At 40.6% G+C, this 27461-nt stretch overlaps 1 protein-coding gene across 2 annotated transcripts in view; it reads right to left on the bottom strand.

The window, feature by feature from the left end:
• LOC308100923 (poly(ADP-ribose) glycohydrolase-like) overlaps nt 1-27461 on the bottom strand; it is an 88354-nt gene that overhangs the window by 38747 nt on the left and 22146 nt on the right. For both annotated transcript variants that reach the window (XM_080450123.1, XM_080450122.1), the window contains 5 exons: nt 26533-26625; nt 21999-22153; nt 9632-9711; nt 7821-7881; nt 6172-6247 (listed from right to left, as the gene is read on the bottom strand). In XM_080450123.1, the coding sequence (XP_080306249.1) occupies nt 6172-6247; nt 7821-7881; nt 9632-9711; nt 21999-22153; nt 26533-26625 (465 nt within the window). The remainder of the gene's footprint in view (nt 1-6171; nt 6248-7820; nt 7882-9631; nt 9712-21998; nt 22154-26532; nt 26626-27461) is intronic.

Genomic DNA, 27461 nt, shown 5'->3' on the forward strand with positions numbered 1-27461 from the left:
AATGGATCTCGGTGCACAAGGGTGTATAGTGGAGCTAGAGCGCCCCCACAGTGTTTTAAGCAGTTTCACTGAAGGCCAACTGCCCTGTGCCTGCACGAGAAAGTGTGTGCGTTCCCCCACTTAACCCATTAAGACCGGGAAGTTTAAGACTTCTTTGGCTGTTCAAAAATAGCAGATATACAAGCTCATAGCGCTAAAAAAATCTTTTCAAATCTTTGAATATGTATATACATTTTTAACTCAAATCTTTGCTTCTGGGGGTCCCTGGAAAAAAATTATGGGGGGGGTCCGTGGACAAATACATATCATTTTGGGTGGTCCTTGACATGAAAAAAGTTTGAGAACCACTGATATTATACAGTAGCAACACGTATTTTTTCTCAAGACATTTGTAGAATCCCCAGAAGCAAAGATTTGAATAAAAAATGTTCGCTTTAATGTTTCGCTATAATAATAAAAATAGCTACAAGCTCATAGCGTGGCACTCGGTGCCGTGCTATGAGCTTGTATATCTGCTATTTTTGAATAGCCAAAGAAATCTTAAAATGACACAGATGCTTCCACGGTCTTAATGGGTTAAAAAAAACACAAAAAACATTTACGAACAAACAGCATCTCTGTCATTTTACATTTCTTTGGCTGGTGCCGCGCTATCAGCTTATTTATCTGCTATTTTGAAACACACATGAAAATCTGTGCAAATCTTTGAATATATATATATTTTTTAAAGCTTTGCTTCTGGGGATTCTACAAATGTCTTCTAAATCCTAACTGTTTTTTGAAAAAACTTATGTTGCTATAATATCAGTTGTGCTCAAACTTTTTCATGTCAAGGACCACCCAAAATGATATGTATTTGGCCGTGGTCCTCCATCTCAAAATATTTTGTTCCAGAGACACCCAGTACGTAGTTAACCGAGTTAAAAATGTTTGCTTTAATTATATTATATTCAAAGATTTGCACAAATGTTCATCTACAAGCTCATAGCGCAGTAGATGAACTCGGTGCCGCGCTATGAGCTTGTAGATCTGCTATTTTTTGAATAGCCAAAGAAATGTTAAAATGACACAGATGCGTTCCCGGTCTTAAAGGGTTAACATATGTGGCCCTGTTGCATATCAATGGAGTAAGTGCTACTGCTGCTAACGAGACAGCAGACAATAGAATGACTTCAGGAAGTGAGACGCCAATACAGAGCAATGCACATGTCTGAGAGCCACGCTATGAGCTTGTAGATCTGATATTTCAAATCTTGAACATTTTGTGCAAATCTTTGAAATATACATTTTTAAGCGAACATTTGTAACTCAAATCTTTGCTTCTGGAGGTCCCTGGCTCCCTATATCTGCTATTTTTGAATAGCCCAAATAAATCTTAAAATGTAAAAAAAAAGAACATTTACGCAGTGGTGGAAAGTAACTAAGTACATTACTCAAGTACTGTACTTGAGTACAATTTTGAGGTATTTGTACTTTACTTGAGTATTTCCAATTTCAAATACTTTTACTTACTTACTCCACTACAATTATTTGGTTACTAGTTACTTTGTAGATTTTGATTATTATTACAAAACATACATTAACCACTTCAGCCCTATATACATTTCGGCCATTTGAAAATAGTCGATCTACAAGCTCACAATCCTTTGCGATGCGACGCATTGTGAGTTTGTAGATCTCCTATTTTCAAAAGATTAGTCTACCTTTTATACATTTGAAAACTTGTGAAATGGGACATTCTGCATAATGAGTGCTTTCTACTTTTGGTACTTTAAGTACATTTTGAAACCAATCCTTTTGTACTTTTTCTCAAGTAAATTTTGAATTCTGGACTTTTGCTTGTAACAGAGTATTTCTGCATTGCAGTATTGATACTTTTACTTAAGAAACAAATGTGAGCACTTTTTCCACCACTGCACTCAGGCTTGGTGGCCTGAATGTGAAACCCAACTGGTGGAGTCAGTGACACACAGAGCACATTAACATGGTGGCCCTGTTGCATATCAATGGAGTAAGTGCTACGGCTGCTAACGAGACAGCAGCAGGCTAGACAATAGAATGACTTCAGGAAAAGTGAGACGCCAATACGGACCAATACACACATCTTGCTCCTAAACGCTGCCGTCAAACTGCCAAGCCAGCGCCCCCACCCCGACGACGGATTGACCCCGCGAGGTGGTGGGCTCCACTCCTCGTCAGATATTCACCCATGAATAACTAAATATATATTCTGTCTATCTATGTGTATGTATCATGTATTTCTTGGACAGTGGGTCACGTGTGTGTGTGTGCGTGTGCGTGTGTGTGTTGTCCCTACGAGTATATAGTAGAATTTGAGGTTGGGGTTTAGGTTTAGGATCAGACATTTAGAAGTTAGGTTTAGGGAGTAGAGATAGACTGACGCATACATGCGTTCGTGCAGCGTCATTACAATTGAGCACCTGCAGTGAATAAAAACCCAACTACAATAATAGTAATAATAATAAAAATACATTTGATTTGTAATGCACTTCACATTTTAAGTCCAAAGTGCTATAGAATAAAAAACCTTTGCATAAAAACAAGATAAGAACACAACTGTAATAACTAGAGGGGAGAAAAAAAAGAGTAAAAGCAGACTGGTCTCTGTGATATGACCAGACCAGCTGCTCTGTAAGGGTACAGGTGCCCAGGGCTTCGCCAGAAGTAGCCAGATCTACAAGCTCATAGCGCGGCACTCAGGTGCCGCGCTATGAGCTTGTAGATCTGGCTACTGGCTTTGGATTTGTTTTTGTTTTTTTATATCCAAATATATATTCAAATATGGAATATTCCTTGATGGCCCTAATGTTGTACTCTCTCAGAATAAAAGATAAAAAAAATTAAACAAAAAACACTGTGGATCTTACAGTGTAGATGAGGGGTCCCGGAGATGAAAATGCCCCCCCCCCAAATAACTGGCAAATCACAACACAAACAACAAAATTTTTGTGATAATACAACATTAATATAAAAAGAATGACGTAAAAACTAAACGAAACTAAACAAGAGAACCTATACCGTGACAAATGAGTTTTCATTGTGATAAATAGGAACGTAACAGTATATTGATCCAAGCCAGAACAAAGCGATTGATTGATGACTCAAATAAAACATGCTCTGAAAACGCACGCGGCCCACCCATTCTGAACACTTAAGTTAAGTGGTCGGATGGGTGGGCTGCGAGGGGGGGGGGGGGGTCTTCTCCCTGATCCAGGAGAAGATGTATATCAAACATTGAAATGAAAAATGTTGGGGCACGGTGGCGCAGTCGGTAGCGCTGTCGCCTCACAGCTAGAAGGTCCTGGGTTCGATTCCCGCCGGGGACGCTGTGGGCACTGGGGGCGTGTCTTCTCCTCCGCGTCATCAGCGCCCATACCCTAGGTGGGGTTGGCGAAAGGGCCTACTCTGTGTGGAGTTTGCATGTTCTCCCCGTGTCTCCTAGGGTAGTTAATACCCTCACAAAAACATGTAGTAATCCTGGTCACTATACCGCCTCCCCCATGACAGCCGGGGCGCCTGATGGAGGGGAAGGGAACTGGTTGGAATAACGTGTTCCTTCCACGCGCTACGTCCAACCAGGGAAACTCCCCCCTGTCAGGTGACAAGAAGGTCAGTTGGCTCTCATGCCTGAAGGAAGCATGAGCTCGGCCCTGGCCTCCCTACTGTGGGGTGACAGGTGTAATACTGGTGTAGGGCTGGTGTAGTGCCCAGGATCACTTAGGAAATTGGCACCGGGTGAAAAAAATGGGTTACAAAAATCGCGGGATAAAAATTTTAATTAAAAAAAAAAGAAATAAAAAATGTTCAGAATCTCGGCTATAGACCGCCTATCATCTAATAAGAGCGTCCGCTTGAGAATCGGAAGGTTACCGGTTCGATCCCGGGCCTGTGTTACTGTCGAAGTGTCCTTGAGCAAGACACTGAACCGCTAACCGCTCCCGGTGAGCAAGTTGGTGCATTGCATGGTTTCCTCTGCCGTTGGGGTGTGTGTGTGTGTGTGTGTGTGTGTGTGTGTGTGTGTGTGTGTGTGTGTGTGTGTGTGTGTGTGTGTGTGTGTGTGTGTGTGTGTGTGTGTGTGTGTGAGTGAGTGAGTGAGTGTGTGTGTGTGTGTGTGTGTGTGTGAGAATGGTTGAATGTAATGCACCTACAGTATATAAATACACCATTTAACCCATTCAATCCCGGAACGCATATCGTGTCTTTTTTTTTTTTTAGCTGAAACCATTATTTATACTTTGGGCTATTCAAAAGTAGCAGATCTACAAGCTGGTAGCGCGGCACTCTACGAGCTTGTAGATAAAAATTTTTTTGAAAAATCGTGAACATTTGAGGTCCCTGAAACAAAACATTTTTTACAAAAGTTTGCTTTAAAAAATATCGCTTCAAAAGGTTTGCACACATTTTCACGATTCTTTCAAAAAAAATAGCAGATCTACGAGCGTGTAGATCTATTTTCGAATAGCCCAAAGAAATCTTAAAAATCACACAAGACGAGTTCCCCGTTCTTAATGGGTTATAAAAGGCCGGTCGGACCACCGTGTGTCTGTCAGGCTTGTCAGCGTCGTCTTCCCCTCAGCTCTCAGAGGTCAAACACACGCTCTCATCTGTTGCTCGTCTGAACCTCTCCGACTAGTGAGCTTGTGTGTAATATAGTTTTTTGTATTTTTTTGTACACTTCTGGCCTCTATCTGTGTGGTGGGTGCATCACTCCCTCCCCTCAAGAGTGTTTGTTTGTTTTCCCTTTCGGGGGCTGACAGCTGATGTGTCTCACACACAAGGGGGGGGTAGATAAGCTCAGAAGGGGGTGGGGGGGGGTCTCGGGTGGTCAGGACACCGGAGGTGAGGGAAAGGGGGGGGGGGGTGTCTCCCGGGGGCAATCCGTCGCGGTGGGAGAGCACCGGCACTGCTGGCAGTTTGACGGCACCGTTTAGGAGACGGGACTTTCTGTCATTCTGTCAGGGTGGGGGGGGGGGGGTCTGATTGGAGGGGGGTGGGGGTCGAGGTTATAGGGGGTGAAGGACTTTTAAAGGAAGTGACGAGATGAGCGATTTGGCTAATAGACACGGCAGATGCTGCAGATGAGTGGGTTTCCGAAGAGCCCCCCCCCCGTCCCGCCCCCCCCCCCCCCCCATCCTGTGTCTGCGTCTTCATCGGTGTTGCCAGAATCTCAGAGAGAAACTAGCAACCACGCCACATGAGCACTGCCTACTGTATTACACTGGCTGTTTGAAAATAGCAGATCTACAAGCTCACAACGTGTCGCATTGTGAGCTTGTAGATCTGCTATTTAAAAAAAAAATAGATAAATATCTTGAATATTTTTAAAACATTTTAACTACACAAATCTTGTACGGGGGTTCCTGGCACAAAAATGTTCAGATGTCGGTACGCGGACAAATATATATACAGGTATATTAATTTAGGCGGTCCTTGACATGAAAATGTTTGAGAATCACTAGCAACTTTACAGAAAAACAAGCCCAAAGTCGCTTATAATAAGCAGACATGGCAACACTGATCTTCATGGGCCTTGGATGCACACGGCTGCTGTGGGCCAGTAAGCACAAACCCCTCACCCCTCCTGACAGTCTGTTTGACACTCCTATCCACGCTCCAAAAACCCAAAAAAAAACAAGGGGAGCAGCGATATCACATCAAAAAAAAAATTGACATCGGCAAAAAACAAAAACAAAAAGAAGAATGTTTCTTAGGCATCTATGAACATGAAAAAATAAAAGAGTGAGTCCACTTCCCAGTATCTATTGATCTGTGCACCGGGTTCGGTCAGAGACTGTCGAGGCATGGGGAAAAAATTGTCTTCGTATGAAAAGAGAAAAGGAACACGTTAGCGTTTAGTCATAAGCACAAAGTACTAGGCTTCAGGACTTCATGTATTGGCATTGTTTTGTGTCATTTTAAATTCTGTAAAACAAGTGGATCCATGCACCAACACGGCTGTATGAATCCAAACCCCCTCTTTTTTTAATCTCAGAAAAGCAGGAACATCTATGAGCTTGTATATCTGCTGTATTGTATAAAAAAAGCGCAGGGGGACTGGCTGGCTCTTTGGTTTAGGTTCACCCTTCAGACAGACAAGTGCAGTGTCAGAGCTAAACTCAATCGATCCATCAAGAGATGAAAAGGTCCTACCTGCAGCATCCCGTATCCATCATCCTCGATCGTCCCCTCACAGGTGATATGAAGCCTCTTCAGCAAGGTCTGGGAACTAAACGTGGAACAACGTGGGAAGATGTTAATCGTTCCCTCACTAAGGATTGGCACACAGTATGATGGGAGGCATCGGTGTTAAGTACAGCACTTACTTTACTTATCTTTACTTGAGTCCAATTGATGTCCAATTTTCATAAATTTATACTTCTACTCCACTACATCTCAGAGGCAAATATTGTAATTTTTTTACCTAGTTACCATAGGTTTAGATTATTGTAAAAAATATATATATACATTAACCAATTAAGCCCTATTTTACACTTCTTCTATTCAAATAGCAGATCTACGAACAAGCACACAAGATCTGCTACAGTACTTTAGGAAGATTTGGACACATTTTGAAAACCTTTGAAACAACTTGCGACAAATGCGACATTCTGCTTGATGAGTGCTTTTACTTTTGGTACTTTGAATGATGACTTTTCAACCTATCTTCGTGTAATTGGTCCTCACTACTGCTGATGATAATATGTGTCTCAAAGGAGGGCTGAAATGACAGAAAGGCAGCGTCCTTATGTCACCGTTCCGTCCACAGTTTAAGAGCACTGCACATGGTTTCACTGTGACACTATAGCCTCGATCTCCTTTTTATTTTCCTTTGCGTTTACTGTGACACAGACAGGACTAGGTTTCAGTCTTTGAGCTCAGCATTGCATAACCTGATGGTGGAATGTCCCTAGTCGGTATATATGGCTGGTAACCGGGGTGCCCTTGGGCAAAGTCTGGGAATATTAACCCCCCCCTACCCCGCAGAGGAAAAAAAACCTAAGTAGGTAGAGAGTACATTCTTGTTTTGAAGTTAAGCCATTAAGACCGGGAACGCATCTGTGTCATTTTTAGATTTCTTTGGCTATTCAAAAATAGCAGATATACAAGCTCTTAGCTATGAGCTTGTATATCTGCTATTTTTCTTTTAATCGTGAAAACATTTTTAACTCAAATCCTTTACTTCTGGGGGATTCTACAAATGTCTTCTAAATACTAACTTTTTTATATATTATTTTATTACGTTGCTATAATATCAGTGGTTCTCAAACTTTTTTCATGTCAAATTAAACAATGTTGTTCCAGGGACACCCAGAAGCAAAGATTTGAGTTAAAACTTTAAAACATTAAAAATGTATATACATTCTAAGATTTGCACAAATTTTCATGATAAAAAAAAAAAAAGCAGATCTAGAAGCTCATAGTGCGGCACTCGGTGTCGCACTATGAGCTTGTAGATCTGCTATTTTTGAATAGCCAAAGTATAAAATAATGGTTAAAGTGGTTACACAGACGCGTTCCCGGTTTGAATGGGTTAAGGAGCAGAATGACTAGAGGGTCTTAAAAGACTACTTTCAGTCCCTGCCGCTCCCTGAGGGAAACCGCACTAGCCATGGAAGAGCAAAAAACGCCGGCAGACTGGCGTTACAATAATATGCTCTAGAGATATCTGTGCAGAATTATTATTTAATGCTCTTTTTTGTTATTCAGTTGTACCACCAAATATACACAGTCTGCGTGTGTAAATGATGAAACACCAAAGTCCAAAGTGATACAGCGTCATAAGAGGGTTCATAACGTACCTTTCCCAGTTGGGTGGATTACTCAGACACTGTCTGGTGAAGGTAACGAGACCCTTGGGCCCTGTGAGAAAGAAGGAGAACATGTCACCGTCAATGACTAATAACCGCACGTGCAAACGCACACACACACACACACACACACACACACACACACACACACACACACACACACACACACACACACACACGTTAACCACCTAAGTCCTATGAACTTCTCGTGTGAGGAACAGCCAAAATAGCAGTAGTAGCTACTATTGAAACGGTTTTGAACATTTAAAAAAATCTACATCACAAGTTGGACTGGATCACATTGAGTGGATGAAAAGTTAAGATTTTGTGCGTTGTGTTTAAAACGTTGTGCTTCCTCCAAACGGACAACCCTGTACGGCACTTCACACAATATGACTTATTAACAGTGGTTCTCAAACTTTTCCATGTGAAGGACCCACCAAAATGATATGTATTTGGCCGCGGACCCCCCATCTCAAAATATTTTTGTTCCAGGGGCCCCCCCAAGAAGCAAAGATTTGAGTTACAAATGTTCGCTTTAAAAAATATTATATTCAAAGATTTGCACACATTTTCTCTAAAATAGCAGATCTACAAACTCGTTGCAACTACAACTTGTATATCTGCAATTTTTTTATAGCCAAAAGTATAAATTATGGATAAAGGGGTTAAAATTATTGTGAAGCTTTATTAACAAATTAAGGACCCCACTTTGAGGACCAATGACTTAACAGAATCACGTCACCCATTTTCAACCTTATCATTGATCCTCACTAATGCACATCAGAAGATGGCACCATTTCTGAGGACTCACTCTGTGTCTCAGAGAAAAAAAACTGCCTACCAGTGACGTCATCGGCGGGCGGGCGGGTTTGGTCATTTCAAACAAGATAGAAAACTTTTTGTTTTACTTTTTATTCATGCAAGGACCATGGTTTCTATTTCAACTATAACTTTCCAGGAAGAGAAAGGCTTGGAATCCCCATCGACGATGTCATTGGTCCATATAGCGTACCAATGAGACGCAGAGTGAGTCGACGGAAATTAGTGAGGACCAATAGGCTCTATGCACAGCAGCCATTTTGGAAAGAAATTGGGCCCCTTCTTTACTTCCTTCACAGGTGTTACCAATGATACTAGTGAAGGCTCTGTTCCATTCTGGTCAAACAGAGTCAAGGTGCTGATATTGTGCATGGGGGGGTTCTAAATGTCCCCTTAGAAAGGTGTGTAACTCTGAGAGTGTACAAATGGAACCAAATGGACCCTTACGGTTCCATTTGTACACTCTCAGAGTTATGGGGGGTCCTTGAAAAGGTTTGAGAACCACTGTGCTACATGAAATGGAACAGAGCCTTCATTAGTATCATTGGTAAAACCTGTGAAGAAAGCAAGGAAGAGGCCCAATTTCTTTCCAATATGGCTGCCGTGCATAGGAGCCTATTAACTCATTCCCTGCCTAGAACGACTTTTGTCCTTTAAGCCCCCACTGCCAAGAACGACTAAAACGACTTTTAATTAAAAAAAAAATATATATATATATATATTTTTTTTTTTCTTATTTATTTATTTAATTTTTTAACCTAAAGACCAAGGAGATATGATTTGTTGAAGATCTAGACTCCAATCCACTTCCTTGTTAACTTAAAACTTAAACATTTTGTATCTTGGCTCCTGAGTACTTTCTTTTTCTATGAAATATCTCTGGCAGTTTGTCAAACGCAAAAATAAAAAAGTTCTGTCAGTGAATGAGTTAAGGTTGAAAATGGGTGAGGTGCCATTTTAAAGGAATACAATATGCTTACTGTTTTGTGCAACTCTCCTAAAGTAGCAGAACAGAGTTTTCAGTTTCTCGATCTTCTTTGGTGAAGAGCCCTCGAATAATCTGGAGAAGGAAGCAAAACACAAATACATGTATCGAGGATATTTGAAAATCTGACACCCCAATTGCATCGAGAGGCTGACGTCACAGTACTTTTAAAACGATGGATTTTTGATGTGTTTAACATGGGCTACTGTTACAGATTTTAGACGACCAATGCCCTTTACCCACTTAAAACCTGGCAGCATCCGTTTTGTGGGGAAAGCTTTCGCAGGAAAATAGCAGATCTTAACCATTCCGTTTTCTGTTATTGTGGAGGAGGCTTTTGCTGAAAATAGCAGCTCGACAAGCTCACAACGTGTCGCGCTGCGACGCTTTGTGAGCTTGTCGAGCTGCTATTTTCAGCAAAAGCCTCCTCCACAATAACAGAAAACGGAAAAGACACTAGCATAGAGCCCTGAGTGACTCCGCTCAACCATACAGGCTTTAAATGGTTAAGACTGTCACATGCCATTTATTTATGTATTTTTCATTATCATCTTTATTGTCACATCACAAGTGTAAATAAACGGGTGAAATATGTTTTTGCGTGAGAAGAATGAGGATAGAGGTAGGGTAGAGCAGGAGAGTTAAGAAGAAATACTTCTTTCACATAATGTTTTTTGGGGGGGGACATTAACGTTTACATGGGATGCACTCTCAGTTTATAATATGGCACGTGACTGAAGTTGATAGTCACGTGCCATATGACATGATGTCTCTTCCATTTCAAGTCCATCCACTCTCTCTCCGTACAATGGCACCCGCCTTAGGCTCTGTGCTTCGGTTGTGGAACATTAACAAAAGCAAGGGCGAGGGAAAGAAAGAGTGGAGAGAGAGAGAGAGAGAGAGAGAGAGAGAGAGAGAGAAAAAAACATCTTTGAAATTTAAAAGAAGATTTTTTATCCTTTTCTTTTCTCCTTTTGGACGGCACAGTATATATTAAAAACAAAACTGCAGCAGTAGAGTTGGAATGCAGAATGCTCTGAGTGTGTACAAATTGATTCAAATGGACCCATAGTGATAGTACACAGATAGTACACAGAGTTACACACAGAGAGAGAGAGAGAGAGAGAGAGGGAAACCATGGTATGAGACGGTAGCCCCATACTGGCGCTCTCCTTCCATTAAAAGCATCCTAAGCTGGAGTTTAATCAGTCTGCCATTCATCCCTCCCGCCCACTAACCCTCCACCCAGCTCAGGGAAGGAGGGGAAAAGAAAAACATCAAACAAAAACAAGGGATAAAACAAAGAAAATGACAGAGGGGGAGCCCAGTCAGCCCAGTCACTAAAAGCACTTTAACAAGAAACATACAAACCAAAAAAAGGAGGGAATAAAAAGGTAATTTATTGAAGGCGATCTCCCCCGTCTATCGACTACCGTTTCTCCCAGCCTTTACGTTCCTCACTCCTGCTCAGTGGCGGGAAAAGTACTCAAACGTTTTACTTAGGTAAAAGTATCAATACTGCAATGTAGAAGTACTCTGTTACAAGTAAAAAGTCCGGAATTCAAAATTGACTTGAGTGAAAGTACAAAATTAATATTAGTATTGGTATCAAAATGTACTTAAAAGTACCAAAAGTAAAAGTACTAAAAGGTTTGAAAATAGCCGATCTACAAGCTCACAACGCGTCGCATCGCCTAGGTATAAAACAGGGCTAAAGTGGTTAATGTATGTTTTATAATGTAATCAATTATATATGCAAAGTAACTAAAGTTTTCAAATAATTGTGGTGGAGTAAAAGTACAATATTTGCCTCTGAGATATAGTGGAGTAGAAGTGAAAGTATAGGCAATTGGAAATACTCCAGTAAAGTAAACGTACCTCAAAATTGTACTTACAGTACTAGAGTAAATGTACTTGAGTATATGTACTCTCTCTCCACTATTCCGTGAGGACAATTCGCTGTGATGTTTTTTGAGAAAGTCCCGCGGTATTGTTTTTGACATTTTTCGAAAGATACGAAAAATGCCCAAAAGTAGGTAAGGCTAGGTTTTAAAGTGGTTAATAATGGGGTTCTTCCACACAGCACCTGTCTCCCAACTAACGCGCAGCGAGGAGGAAAAACACCATTCTGACTGTTTCCACCGTCACCAATTATCTCCGCTGGGAGATGAAGTAAGGCATCTCACACACACACACGCGCGCGCACACACACACACACACACACACACACACACACACACACACACACACACACACACACACACACACACACACACACACACACACACACACACACACACACACACACACACACACACACACACACACACACACACACACACACACACACTTCAACTCAGTAATGATCTTCGTTATTAAACATAACAGGGGGCTTTTTCCCCCAGTTTTTTTTCTTTTCTTGTGCCAGTGTCTTTTCAGACAGAGAAAAACACGAGCCAACGAGATCACTCTCTGCCTGGCCGCCCTCCCCCTCCCATCTATCCATCATTTAACCCATTTAGACCGGGAAAGAATCTGTGTTCATTCAAAAATAGCAGATCTACAAGCTCGTAGCGCGGCACTGAGTGACGAACTTGTAGATCTGCCATTTTAGAAAATACGTGAAAATGTGTGCAAATCTTTGAATATATATATTTTTTTCAAAGCAAACATTTGTAACTCAAATCTTTGCTTCTGGGGGATTCTACAAATGTCTTCTAAATCCTAACAGTTTTCTGAAAAAAACCTATGTTGCTATGATATCAGTGGTTCTCTAACTTTTTTCATGTCAAGGACCACCCAAAATGATCTGTATTTGGCCGCGGAAACCCATCTCAAAATATGTTGTTCCAGGGACCCCCCATGAAGCAAAGATTGGAGTTACAAATGTTACCCTTAAAATATACATACATTCAAATATTCGCACAAATTTTCATTAAAAAAAAAAAAAACAGCAGATCTACAAGCTTGTAGATCTGCAGTTTTTTTTAATAGCCAAATACATCTTAAAAAAAACGAAACGGACGCGCCCCGCCCCCCCCCCCCCCCCGGTTTCCATGGGTTAAACAGAGGACAGACCTTGACAGTTCTGCCAAAACAGCAATCAGCAGATTGCTTTAGCCTGCTCTGCTCTGCCTGGGCCAAGACAGAGCGCTACTGACTGTAGCCCATAAGCAAAGTGACGGACACTCACTCAATTATAGGGGGAGGAGGAGGGGGAGTAGGGGGGAGGAGGGGGAGGGCCGGTAACGATCCGGGAGCTCCTAGCTTGTTATTAGCTGAGCGGCTTGGTCGTCTTGTCTAGTATCATCTTCTTTGGGGGGGGGGGGGGGGGGGGACACACACACACACAAACTGTTTTCTTTTCTTTTACTCGTTGCATTTTTTTTTTGTCTATGGTCGGGCCGCAGACAGGGATACAGGAGGAGTGGGCACACTTTTTTTCCCCAAAAAAAATGTGGAAAGGGAAAGAATAAAAGTATGCTTTGGAAATTGGTCTGGAAATAATGTAAAGTATACATGTATGACTATCTATTTAGACCAGAGGCCGATTCTAAAAACGCATTCTAAAAAAAAAAGTTTTCTGAATAACTTCAAATATTTATCAAAAAATTACAACAAATGTATGATGCTATATACTGTACATAGCAACAACAACAACCCCAAAAGGGGTTCCCGTACTGAAAGGTAGATAGTTACAAATAGGGGTTCCCGCCCCAAAATGGGTTAAATTTGACCCTTCAACTGTTTATGCCATAATGACTGGCTAGCCACAGGGTTTTGTAGAAATTGTTGTAATATTAGGCCTTAAACGTCAAGACGTCCACACCATGCGTACTTTTACCTTATTTCAGACCATTTTCCAAAGCGTACATTTATTATTTTTACATAAAAAAGAAGCCATTTTAACATTGAGGTGCCCAGACTTCTCAAGTGCCCGCTCTTCCATTTACCGTAGGCAGACGGTAATGCTGATAGTGAGAGCCAAGGGGCCGGTCCCCTTTTAACCCATTCAATCCTGGAACGTCATTTTAAGATTCCGTTGGCTATTCAAAAATAGCAGATCTACAAGCTCATAGCGCAGCACCGAGTGCCGCGCTATGAGCTCGTAGATCTGCTATTTTTGAAAAATCTTGAACATTTGTGCAAATCTTTGAACACGTATCTCTTTTTGAAACATTTTTAACTCAAATCTTTGCTTCTGGGGGGGTCCCTGGAACGACATATTTTGATGGGGGTCTGCGGCCAAATACATATAATTTTGGGGGTCCTTGACATGAAAGTTTGAAAACCACTGATATAGCAACATAAGTTTTTCAGAAAACTGTGATTTAGAAGACATTTGTAAAGATTTACTATGAGCTTGAAGATCTGCTATTTTTGAAAAAGAAATCGTGAAAATGTGTGCAAATCTTTGAATATATATATATATATATATTTTGCTTCTGCATGGGGGTCCCTGGAACGAAATATTTTGAGATGGGGGTCCGCCGCCAAATACATATCATTCTGGGTGGTCCTTGACATGAAGAAAGTTTGAGAACAACTGATATTACAGCAACACATATATATTCAAAGATTTGCACACATTTGCACGATTTTTCAACAACAAAAAACCCCAGATCTACAAGCTCTATGAGCTTGTATATCTGCTATTTTTGAAAAGCCCAAAGAAATCTTAAAATGACACAGAGATGCGTTCCCCGGTCTTAATGGGTTAATAAAAAAAAGCGTGCGTTGGCACGAGTCCGCGAAGCGGCCATGCATTGCAGCCACCGGCATGTGAATCAATGCTAACGTCATTACACAGGAGACCTCTCCACTTAGCCTGCCACGGACATCTGATGGGGAGGGGAGATAGCCAGCGCTGATGTAGACAAATTGAGATGACTGATTGTTAACCCATTAAAGACCGGGAACGCACCTGTGTGTCATTTTCAGATGAGCTTGTAGATCTGCTATTTTTGAAAAATTGAGAAAATCTTTGAAGGTATATTTTTAAAGAGAATATTTGTATATTGTATATTATTGTATATTTGTAGCGCGGCACTCGGTGCTGCGCTATGAGCTTGTAGATCTGCTATTTTTGAATAGCCAAACGGAATCAAAAAATGACACACAGATGTGTTTCCCGGGCTTAATGGGTTAAGACGGGACGGATTGAGCCTTGGATAAGAACAAGAGGGCCGTAGGAGGATGGGGAAATGAATAAGCAAAACAAATAGGCAACAAGAAAGGCTCATCAACGTGACAACATGACTGGGGTTCATACAATCATTCAGTCGAACCCCCTAAGAGAGAGCAGACGGAAAATAACGCTAAAGAAAGAAAGGCAGCGGCTGTAGCCCGTGTGTGGATTGCAGGAAAAACCTAAATTACAGTGCTAAATACCCGGTGATTAACCAAAGATATTTTGATACTGATATTTAGAAACGATAAGCAGTGGTGTAAAGTAACTAAGTAGATTTACTCAAGTACTGTACTTATGTACAATTTTGAGGTATTTTTACTCTACTGGAGTATTTCCAATTTTCAGTGCTTTTACTTCTACTCCACTACATCTCAGAGGCAAATATTATACTTTTACTCCACTACAATGATTTGAAAACTTTAGTTACTAGTTACTTTGTAGATTTTGATTATTATGACAAAACATACATTAAACACTTCAACCCTATATACATTTCGGCCATTTGAAAATAGCCGATGTACAAGCTCACAATGCATCGCGATGCAACGCATAGTGAGCTTGTAGATCGGCTATTTTAAAAAGATTCGTATACATTTGAAAACTTGAACATGAGTACTTTCTGATTTTGGTACTTTAAGTACATTTCGATACCAATACTTTTGTACTTTTACTCAAGTAACATTTTGAATTCCGGACTTTTACTAGTAACAGAGCATTTCTACTTTTACTTAAGTAAAAAATGTGAGTACTTTTTCCACCACTGACGATAACCGACTTAATTATGTTGGTTAACGGAATAATGGAAAATCAAGTGAACATAGTTTTAACTCCTGAAACACCTTGATAGTAGAATCCTGGCCCCCACCTTTCTCTGTAAATATACTGTATGATTTTACTGAGCTTTATCCCAATATGTTTTGTAGTATGTTTGTATTGTATTGTATTTTATCGTACTGATGAATTGAGTACAATGGAAACAAGCCCCTGGGCCTTTTTGTGGTAGGCTTTTAGCATAAAATTTGACTGTCCTACCTGAACGGTTAAATAATCATGTTAATAAAGCATTTGATTTTTTTTAAATAATCAACCAAACAGATTAGTCTGATTATCCACTTTACCCTGTATTTTACTTCATTGTACAATGGTATACAGCGTGATGTGTTTTGAGCTAAGCACGGTATATCATCTCTGCCAGGTGGAAACCTCATTATGTCTAAAACTGTTACTTTTCCCAGCCCTAGCGCTAAATCTACTCTACACGGTATAAGCACTATAATGAAGGAAACGCGACCAAACCAAGTGTCTCCTGCAGCACCAGACTACAGTAACAGAGGCCATTATGACACTAATGAGAAGTAGGGTGCCTTAAGGAAATTGTTGCTAAATTAAATTGTGGTGAAAGCTGGACAGCGCTCGGTGCGTTTGGACCAGCCTATGGATCCATGCTGTGGCCACATGGCCGACAACACAACTGACAGCCCATAACTCTGTTTACCGGCGCAACAAATCTACTTTCTGGGCCGTAATCAAATCCGGTTAAAGACGTTATCATCCGCAATACTCCAACACAATGTAATTGGATGTTTGTCTTACTTGTTACCAAATGTCTTGAGCAGAGGGGTAATGAGAAATAATCAAATCTGTACTCGGCACAAGCACAATAACAACAATTAGGAAATGATTCAACAGCAAGAGATTCCACAAAATATTATGCTGTTTTTGTGCACATTAAAGGTTCTATGACATTCATTTTCACTTGTTTTATTTTTAATGTTTTTTGGGGGGTTTTATGACCTCAATTACACCCAAAAAAACTGAACTTTGAACATTCAGTGAATTTTCTGTGGTCTGGGGTTTTCTGAATAATTAGGCTGAAAAGTAATCTGAGATTGGCCCTTGGATAGTGAAGTCACAGACCACTAATCCCGCCCACTCCCCTCCTCGCCTCTCCCCTCCCCTATCCTTGGGGGGGGGGGGGGGGGGGCGGAGCAGAGGTGATGATTGACAGGCAAAATCCCTCAACAGCGACACCTGCAGGCAAAGATTTAAATTTTCATTGCAGTTGAAAAGGCTTTAGAAATGTGAGAGAAAAACACCTGGTTCACTAGAGTGGAATTTTCAGTTAAAGCTTTTTATACACGTTTTGACCATTACAAAGACTTTTAATGTGTTGTAAAACTGAATGTCATGAAACCTTTAACAGTAGTATACTGTATTGGGGGATCAGTATTAGGTAGTGATTTTTTTTGTTAAAAGGTTAAAGCACTATATTAACTCATTCCCTGCCAGACTTATTTCTGGCTGTGTTTGCCCACTGCCAGCGATTTAGTGTTTTTTATAACTTAAAAAAAATCACAATATATTTTTTTTCATTATGATCGCAAGTGCAATCGTTTCTAAACACACAGGCGAGTCGTGCACGCCGCTCAAACAACAAACATTCCGATTGGGGCGGAGTCTCTCTCCTCCAGCCCAGGGTAAAAACACCATGTTTCGTTTCCCATGTAAACGGAAAACTCACTTACTTTTTCCACCTCGCCACAGACCTCGCTAAATCCCTTATGATCGCGTGTTCAACTGTTTGTAGACACACTGGGTAGTTGTGTGAGTGGCCCAGAGAAGAAATTTTCAATCGGCGACATTCCATTTTGTAGTAGTAGCAGTTTCAAAACAGCGTTGCTAAACAGCATTCCACGGCGGAGAAATGCAAAGCCGAGAAAAGACCGTTTTAGGGCGGGACCTAAACAGGAAGCGGACGGAAACGAAAATCTTCGATTTGACGTATTTCTGTATCCGGGTGTGCTACAATGAAATGTGTCGTGGTGAGAGATGAAGGAACGTGAGATCTTGTTTTAAAAAAATATTTTTCAAAATTACGTTTTTTACGTCCTAGGCAGGTTTGGTAATTGGAAAAAAAAATTTACGTCCTAGGCAGGGAATGAGCTAATATTAATCATTGCTTGAGTGTTTTTTCAGGGGGATGCAGTTTTTCAGCCAATCAGGAGAGAGTACCCATTTATCAGCTTAAATGTTATGCTGTTCCAAATTTGTTTGCTCATATTTGTTTTGTCACTTTGCGAGGTTTGCGTCACCACTTGCAATTTCACTTGTTTAATCTGCATCCTGTGCGAGTTCTCACTCCTGATTGGATAAAATTGGTATCCTGACCTGATAATGCATTTTCTGTTCACTAAAGAGCTGGAGAGACTCCGGTTACTGAAAAAACACTCTATAGCAATGAGTACTATCAGAAAAGAGAGCTATTTAACACTTATTTTAAAATATTTTTCACAGGGTAGCCATTATTAGCAGTGGCGTAAAGTCACTAAGTACATGTACTCAAGTACTGTACTTAAAGGGATACTTCACTTTAGGGCCGGGGAAACATTTAAAAAATATATTAAAAATAAATGAAAAAAGTTATGGAAAATTCATGGCCCCCTCACGCATTAGAGTGTCCTACTAATGTGTGAGGGGGCCTTTATTTTGCCATAACTTCTTTCATTTTTTTTTTATATATATTTTTAATGTTTATTTTATGTGAAAGTGAAGTATCCCTTTAAGTACAATTTTGAGTTATTTTTACTTTACTGGAGCATTTCCAATTTTCAGTACTTTTACTTCTACTCTGATACTTTTATTTAAGTATAATATCTGAGTACTTTTTCCACCACTGATTACTAGTACAGTGTACACAGTAATGGGCCACCTTCAGTGACATCTGAAGTTGAAGACGGCCAGAAAGGAGATGGATAGCCGTGCACTGTGAACCACCCAGGCCATCATAAACACTCATTTGTTTCAATTAAGCTGCAGAGGGGCTTTCCCCCACCACACACACACACACACACACAGCAGGGTCTGAGTAGGCGCAAACAGAAAGCACCAATAACACACTCCTACGCTGACAAGACAAGACTGTCCCACAGCACACAGCCAGTGGTGGAAAAAGTACTCCGATATTTTACTTAAGTAAAACTATCAATACTGCAATATAGAAATACTCCGTTGCAAGTAAAAGTCCGGAATTCAAAATTTGCTTGAGTAAAAGTACAAAAGTATTGGTAACAAAATGTACTTAAAAGTACCAAAAGTAAAAGTACTAAAATGTTTGGAAATAGCATATCTACAAGCTCACAACGCTTGTAGATCTGCTATTTTCAAATAGCCTAGGCATAAAATAGGGCTAAAGTGGTTAACGTATGTTTAATGATATAATAATTGACAATTGCAAAGTAACTAGTAATGGAACTAATCAATAACATTTTTTATTTTTGTTCAAATAGCCGATCTACAAGCTCACAACGCGATGCAACGCATTGTGAGCTTGTAGATCGCTATTTTTGCACGACACCGCCATGTGACAAAGTATAAAATAATGCTAAAGTCCATTTGTTGATATGTAAATCTTTTTTACAAAATATAAATATATATATTTTTTTATTATTATTTAATTAATTGAAAAAGTAATTGACAGAATAATATCTAAGAAAATAATAGATTGTTGCAGTCCTATGATAAGCTACACTTACATCACAGGTCATTCTAACACAAATCTTTATAAGCTTCTGGAAAGGGGGGAAAAAAACAAGTAACAGACTGCATGCATGCCATTGCGTTGTCCATCTGAATTTCCCCTCGGGGACCAATAAAAGTGTATCTTATCTTATGCGAGAGAGAATCAATTTGAAAATGGTGGCATTTATGTTAAGTGACGCAAACATTGGCGTTTTTACAACCCTTTACTGAATGACTGCTAGAGTCTGAGTGGAATTGTAAGAAAGCATCTGTTTGGCATTTTCAAGGCACTAGTGCCCCCTTATGGATTAAACCAGTCTATTCTGCATTAAACCAGTATATTCTTAGTAAAACGGACCTGACTTGCAACTGTAATTGGTGAGTTGATCTACACCAGTGGTTTTCAACCTTTTTCATGCCAAGGACCCCTAAATTGATATACATTTGGCAGCGGACCCCCATCTGAAAATGTTTTGTGCCAGGGACCCCCTAGAAGCAAAGATTTGAGTTAAAAATGTTCACTTAAAAAAATATATATTCAAAGATATGCACACACTTTCAAGATAAAAAAAAAATAGCAGATCTACAAGCTCATAGCGCGTGTATATCTGCTACACACTCACGTCTTGCATCGTGACACATTATGAGCTTGTAGATTGGGGGGGAAATGTTTACCTATAATGGCATGCCTAAAGTAGGTACGCCAGGCTCAGAGTGGTCAAGTCAAGTCTAATACGTAATAATTTGTTGCACGTGTTGCTTGAAAAGAATAATCGACTTTCAAGTCATGTTCAAGTTAACTTAACCCATTAAGACCGGGAACGCATCTGTGTCATTTTAAGATTTCTTCGGCCATTCAAAAATAGCAGATATACAAGCTCATAGTGCGGCACCGAGTGCCACGCTATGAGCTTGTAGATCTGCTTTTTTTTTTTTAATCTTGGAAAATTTGTGCAAATCTTTGAATATATATATTTTTTAATATAAAATATAATATATATATATAATGTATAAAATATTTTGTTCCAGGAACCCCCAGAAGCACAGATTTGAGTTACAAATGTTTGCTTTAAAAAATACATATTCAAAGATTTGCAAAAAAATGTAAGATAAAAAAAAAATCACAGAAGAACAAAGAACAAAAGAAATCTTAAAATGACACACAGATGTGTTCCCGGTCTCAATGGGTTAAAATGAATTCTTCTCAGTGAGTTAACACCATCGCGCAAAGAAGTACAAATTGGACCAACGATGCTCCGATGTCACATACCAGTGAAGAATTCACCGTGAAACGTATGCATCTCCGGCTGCAGCATTGTGCAGCAATGAGGCTAAGGATCAATATGCTTGAGTCCGTTAAGGTTGAATCAGTCTCTAACCAAAGTAATGGCTTTACCACCAGGGATTCGCAAGGTATATCATCTCGTTTAGTCGTTTCTTAGAATGAAAATACTCAGAACGACCGCGACGCAGCGAGCTAGACACCTGTGTGTATTTTTCTAGCGTAGCGTAGTTCTCAACGTGGGGTACAGGGACCCCTACAGGGGTCCTTGATGGGGTTCCAGGGGGTCCCCAACAAAATGAGTAAATTTAGCATTAAAATCAGCTTCGGCTATTTAAGACATTTTAGAATACTTTTGAACATGTTACCTTAATCTTCTCTTATGGCACAACATATTTTCAGATGGGGGTCTGCGGCCAAATACACATCAATTTGGGGATCCTTGAGATGAAAAGGTTTCAGAACCACTGCCCTAGTGAGCTGATGATTATTCCATTAAGACCGGGAATGCATCCGTGTCATTTTCAGATTTCTTTGGCTATTAAAAAAATTGCAGATCTACAAGCTCAAAGCACTATGAGCTTGTAGATCTGCTATTTCTTTTTTTAAATCGTGGAAAATGTACGTTGACTTCCTGTCCTGTTTCTGTCCATTCCCTTTTAAAGGGTCCTAGGATCATTCCTTTGCGTTAGAGCGCCCTCTTGTGGGGAAAAAAATTATATATAATAAAAATTTATATAATAAAAACGTAATATCACGTTTATGGCACTCATCCTCCTATAATTCTACAAAGCTCTGTGCCTCTGTAGCTCTGTCTGTCTGTGCTGTGTGCAAAAAATCGCCCAGTTATCCTCAGTGGCTGGAGCAATTGATCTGCATTTACACACAGCCATTGACCATTACCATGTGCACGGAACACCGAAGCCCGTTTTTCGCTTTCCCAAAATGTCAGCTGTTTATTAGCGTTTTTATGTAAAAGAATGTCGCCATGGTTACGGCTCCCCAGGTGTGGGATGGCCTTCCGACCTATGGGATGAATGATCAAACTGCGCATGCGTCAAATCCATAGACCCACTGTGTTACACTGTTGCCGTCTGCCACAAGCACACACAGAGAACGTGCTTAAGCGGCAACGTGCGGTTCCGTCTGGCCGTGTGTGTGTGTGTGTGTGTGGGGGGGGGGGGTTGCGTGTGTGTGTTCACTGTGTCCAGGACGCCGCGACGGTCTGTTGGAACTGTTGCAGGTACCAACACTCACTTTCCATCCCTGATATACTATCCGTGCACAGTGCATAACCCAAACTGCATATACTTTCGGTGCTCATATCCCCCGACGGGTATGGTCTAGTTGTGTTAATTGTGGGACAAGTACCTGTAGAAGTTGATCTCGGGGTAGTTGGCGTACTCTGACTTGCGGGAGTTGCGTCTGGGGAATGTGCAGAAGAAGGCGTTGGCCAGCAGACAGGCTACCTGCTCCTGAGACAGGGTCAGGGAATGGTTCTTCCTGGCCTTCAGCAGGGGGATGGGCTGAGAACCACGGCAATAGAGAGAGAGAGAGAGAGAGAGAGAGAGAGAGAGAGAGAGAGAGAGAGAGAGAGAGAGAGAGATGAAGGGGGGGAGACCAAACGGAGGGGGTGGTGACGAAGTGATTGGGCAAAAAGCCCAACAGTTGCGGGGGGAAGAGCAGGGTGGATTACAATTTACAATTGAGGCGTTTAGCAGACGCTGTTATCCAGAGTGACTTACATTAAACAAGGTACATAATCACGTAAATAGAATGCAGAGTGAACAGCGTAGCGTCTCAACAAAACTAGGATACCGGGTAAACAGTGAGCTAGCATCTTGTCTAGACAACATTCTATTTAAATAACATTCTGTGCAATTAAACAATAGGATACCAGGTAAACAATGCACCTAGCATCTGAAAACATCTAAACCCCATTCTTTACTTTTGTGGTCAAGAAAAGAGAGTCAGGACAGACAGAGACAGACAGACAGACAGACAGACAGACAGACAGACAGACAGACAGACGTGGGCAGAAAGGTGGGTGGGGTGATGGTGGACATGGGAGATAATTAGCTTAGCGATCTAGAGAGCGGATGATGCAGGCAGCAGAGTTCTATTACATAAATGGGTGGCAGTAATTAACCCTTTTAGACCGGGAACGCATCTGTGTGTCATTTTAAGATTTCTTTGGCTATTCAAAACTCGGTGCCGCGCTATGAGCTTGTATATCTGCTATTTTTGAAAAAGAAATCGTGAAAATATGTGCAAATCTTTGAATATATATATTTTTAAGCGAACATTTTTACTAAAATCTTTGCTTCTGGGGAAAAAAACTTAGCTATAATCAGTTCATGTCAAGGACCCCCCAAAATGATTTGTATTTGGGCACGGACCCCCCCCCCCCCCCCCCATCTCAAAATGTGTTGTTCCAGAGACCCCCAGAAGCAAAGATTTGAGTAAATAATGTTTGCTTAAAAAAATATATATATACTCAAAGATTTTGCACAAATGTTCACGATTTTGCAAATAAATAGCAGATATACAATCTCATAGCACGGCACTCGGTGCATCACTATGAGCTTGTAGATCTGCTATTTTTGAATAGCCCAAAGAAATCTTAAAAATGAGACACAGATGCGTTCCCGGTTTGAACGGGTTAAGGCCGCGGTGCTTCTAGCTCGTTCCCAGGGGGGGGGCGGGCTCAGTATGATGAACCCACGGGGGAACCCATTCATCTCCACTGATTAGAGCTAAAGACCCTCCCAAGGCCGTCCTAATGGCCGATCGATAAAGAGCGCTAATAACAGGCGCGCATAAACATTCATCTAAGCCACTAAATACTAACGAGCGAGAGGGAGACGGTCGTGATGCATCGTCGTTAAACGGCACCACGATGAATGGTGGTGTTATTACTGGAAAAGGAACCATCTTAGTTAAAGGTAGGGGAAGTGATTTACTTTGGTTAATAAGTGTTAAATAGCTCTATATTCTGATAGTACTCATTGCTATAGAGTGTTTGTTCAGTAAAAGGAGTCTCCCATGTCTCTACAGCTCTTTATTAAACACAAAATGCATTTACAGTGCTCTCTCCTGATTGGCTTAAATGTTGTCACCTACCTGAAAATGTACTGTATTCTGTTTACTAAAGAGCTGGAGAGACCCCTGTGACCGAACAAACGCTCTGTAGCAATGATTACTATCAGAATATAGAACTTTAACCTTTTTAACAAAACAAAAAATGTTACCAAAAATATCACTTACCCTACCTTTAACCACTTAAACTCTATACTTCGTTGACCAGGGGGTTCCCCCTGGGGTCTATACTTGGTCCCCTCCTTTTTTTCCAGTGGTGGAAAGTTACTGAGTACATGTACTCAAGTAAGAGTACAATTTTGAGGTATTTTTTTTTTACTTAACTTGAGTATTTCCAATACTTTTACTTCTACTCCACTACATCTCAGAGGCAAATATTGTACTTTTACTCCACTACAATTATTTGAAAACTTTAGTTACTTGTTACTTTGTAGATTTTGATTATTATTATTACAAAACATACATTATCCACTTCAGTGCTATTATACATTTCGGCCATTTCGTAATAGCAGATCTACAAGACCACAATGTGTCGCATCGCGACGTATTGTGGGCTTGTAGATCTGCTATTTTCATTCAAAAAAAAAAATTTAATACATTTGAAAACTTGAAATGGGACATTCTGCATAATGAGTACTTTTTACTTTTGGTACTTTTGAGGACATTTTGATGCCAATACTTTTGTACTTTTACTCAAGTACATTTTGAATTCCGGACTTTTACTTGTAACAGGGTATTTCTATATTGCATTATTGATACTTTTACTTAAGTCAAAACAATGTACAGTAGTACTTTTCCCAACACTGCCTTTTCTTCTTTCTACACCATATCTCTTCGCCAAAAATAGCCAAGTTTGCTCTAACATTTCTGCCGTATGTGTCGCCTATTACGACACGCCCAGGATAGCAACGCTACTGTTCATGTGATCATAAACCCGGGAGTCATTTCTGACATTTTGCCACGTATGATGAGGATGCATTCTCCTCTTTTGATTCAAGCGGGTTATGAATCAAATTCATTTGATTAACCCATTAAGACCGGGAACGTATCTGTGTGTAATTTTTTTGATTTCTTTGGCTACTCAAAAATAGCAGATCTACAAGCTCATATGAGCTTGTAGATCTGCTATTTTAGAAAAATCGTGAATCGCAAATCTTTGAATATATATATATATATATTATTATTATTATTATTTTATTTATTTTTTTATGCAAACATTTTTAACTCATGTTACAACTTCTGGGGGGTCCCTTGAACAACATATTTTGAGATGGGGGTCCACGGCCAAATACATATCATTTTGGGGGTTCTTGACATGAAAAAGGTTTGAGAACCACTGATATTATAGCAACATACGTTTATTAAAAAAACTGTTAGGAATTAGAAGACATTTGTAGAATCCCCAGAAGCAAAGATTTGAGTTACAAATGTTTGCTTTAAAAAATATATACATTCAAAGATTTGCACATTTCCAAAAAAAAATAATAAATAATAGCAGATCTACAAGCTCATAGAGCGGCACTCGGTGCTGCACTAGCACTATGAACTTGTATATCTGCCTTTTTTTTAAATAGCCAAAGTATAAAATAAGGGTTTAACTGGTTGCACAGATGCGCTCCCGGTAGGAATGGATTAAACTCGGACAGCTCTGAAATACAGGACAGAATAAGAAAAACATGAACGTTGGCTTTCTTTCCATTTCCATGAAGAATGGCCGATAACACACATGAAGACAGATGTACGTGACATTTAATGGGTCTGTATGATAATACAAGGGGGGGGGGGGGCGCACAGCTCGTAGCCACGATGCAGAATAGATCTATTAAAATACAGAAACCAACGTTTCCACGGTAAGGTCTTCCTCAGCGTTTAATTTGATGGGTTTGTAAAATTGGTCAGATGGACCCCGTGAACTAAAGGGTTCATGCATCCTACTGGACGCCCCGGCCCATCGGAGCCGCTAGCGCAGAAACCTTCTATCTCCATATATTCTAACTTGTGTTTTTTCCTAAATTTACGCCCTACTAGGTCAAACTACAGCGTCACACAAAAGCATGAAAAGTAGCAGATCCACAAGCTCGAAACATGGCAAGAAACGTGGCGTGAAACGTGGCGCGGCACGCTTTGAGCTTGAATATCTGCTACTTTTGCTATTTTGGAATTAGAATCCTTATAAGTAACAGTTTCGGACGTATGAGGTTTCCACCCGACAGAGACGATTTGTGTTCGTATAGATAAGACCCTCGGCCAGGCCAGATGTACCAAGGTGGGGAATGAGTTAATGATAATATTTCACCAAAACAGTCCCATCTCTATCACTGTATCAATGTTCTTCAGTCTATTCAGTACTTCATGACGTGTGCATATTAACATGTTAACATACTAAAACATGTTTAGAGAAAATGGCACCAAGTCAACAAATATCACAATGCGTTTAATTCACATCCAGATCTGTTTTCACATTAATACTGTGATACCGACCATAACCTAAGTAAGTAGACCGGAGTGGCTTCATGTCTGTATCAGCCAAGCAACGAGGGCGTCTATCCCCTTTACAATGCCCTAGAGTAGACCACTGGACGATGGATCGCTGAGGTGAACCGCCACACCTACCGCCACCTCCCAGTACTTACTGACACCGCCTTAGCCACGCCAGGCATACGCTGAGATAGCGGCGCCGACTGAACTTTGCATGTCGAGAAGACACCCACCTTTTTATTCCCCTCATTTAACACAGATACAAACATAAATATCCCCCTCTCTCTCTTTGCGAGCAGACATGTTGGAAACACCGCCAAATACCTACCATTGTGCAGAGTCGAGGAGCGCTGAGTGCCAACTTCACCATGGCTGGGAGGACGACCTCAAAGAGGTGCTGGGCCTCACAATGTTCCAGACCCTGGAGAAAGAGAGAGAACAGGAAGGGGAAGGAGAGGAGAGAAGGCAGACATGTTGTTTATTAAGACCGGGAACGCATCTGTGTCATTTTAAGATTTATTTGGCTATTCAAAAATAGCAGATGTACTGTACAAGCTCATAGCGCGGCACTCGATGGCGCACTATGAGCTTGTATATCTGCTTTTTTTTAAATAGCCAAAGTATAACATAATGGTTAAAGTGGTTAAAATCTAAAATGACAGATGCTTTCTTAATGGGTTAAAACGGGACACTCCCTGGTTGTGCCCAGAATCATATCATGGAAGAAGAGACCGATGACATGGCTGGTGCAGATGGTGGCTGGGAGACTGCAGCCGACATACTGTACAGCATAAGCTTGGTTTTACACCCATCGTCAAATGCGTTACAATCGATCTCATACCCTTGTTTTTTTGGAGGGGAGAGAGAGAGAGAGAGCACAGGAAGCAGATGTGTTGAACCCTGAACCTTAAAAGAATATATTGCACGCCACTATGGCCAACCTGAACACATTGCACACTGATTTTTCAAAGATCTTTTTTTGTTTGTTCTGGAGTTTAATCATGTCTTCCTCATCAAAGAATCACCAGCACAGCTTTCAAATAAACCAGGACTAGCCTGCTGCTTGTTGGAAAAAGGCTTAAATGGTCTAATAATGGTGGTTGGACAGCAAGACGGTGGGAATAACCCAATACTGTGATGGGTGTAATATCCAACAACCGAGCCTCAATTCTCTTATATCGTCGGTTCGTCGCTGTTGGGTGGAAACCGTGTATGTCCAAAACAGCTCCTTTTTTATTATTATGTTTTAAACAATCG

Source organism: Gymnoscopelus braueri, assembly GCF_963280865.1.
Source record: "Gymnoscopelus braueri genome assembly, chromosome: 14".
Taxonomy (NCBI): Eukaryota; Metazoa; Chordata; class Actinopteri; order Myctophiformes; family Myctophidae; genus Gymnoscopelus; species Gymnoscopelus braueri.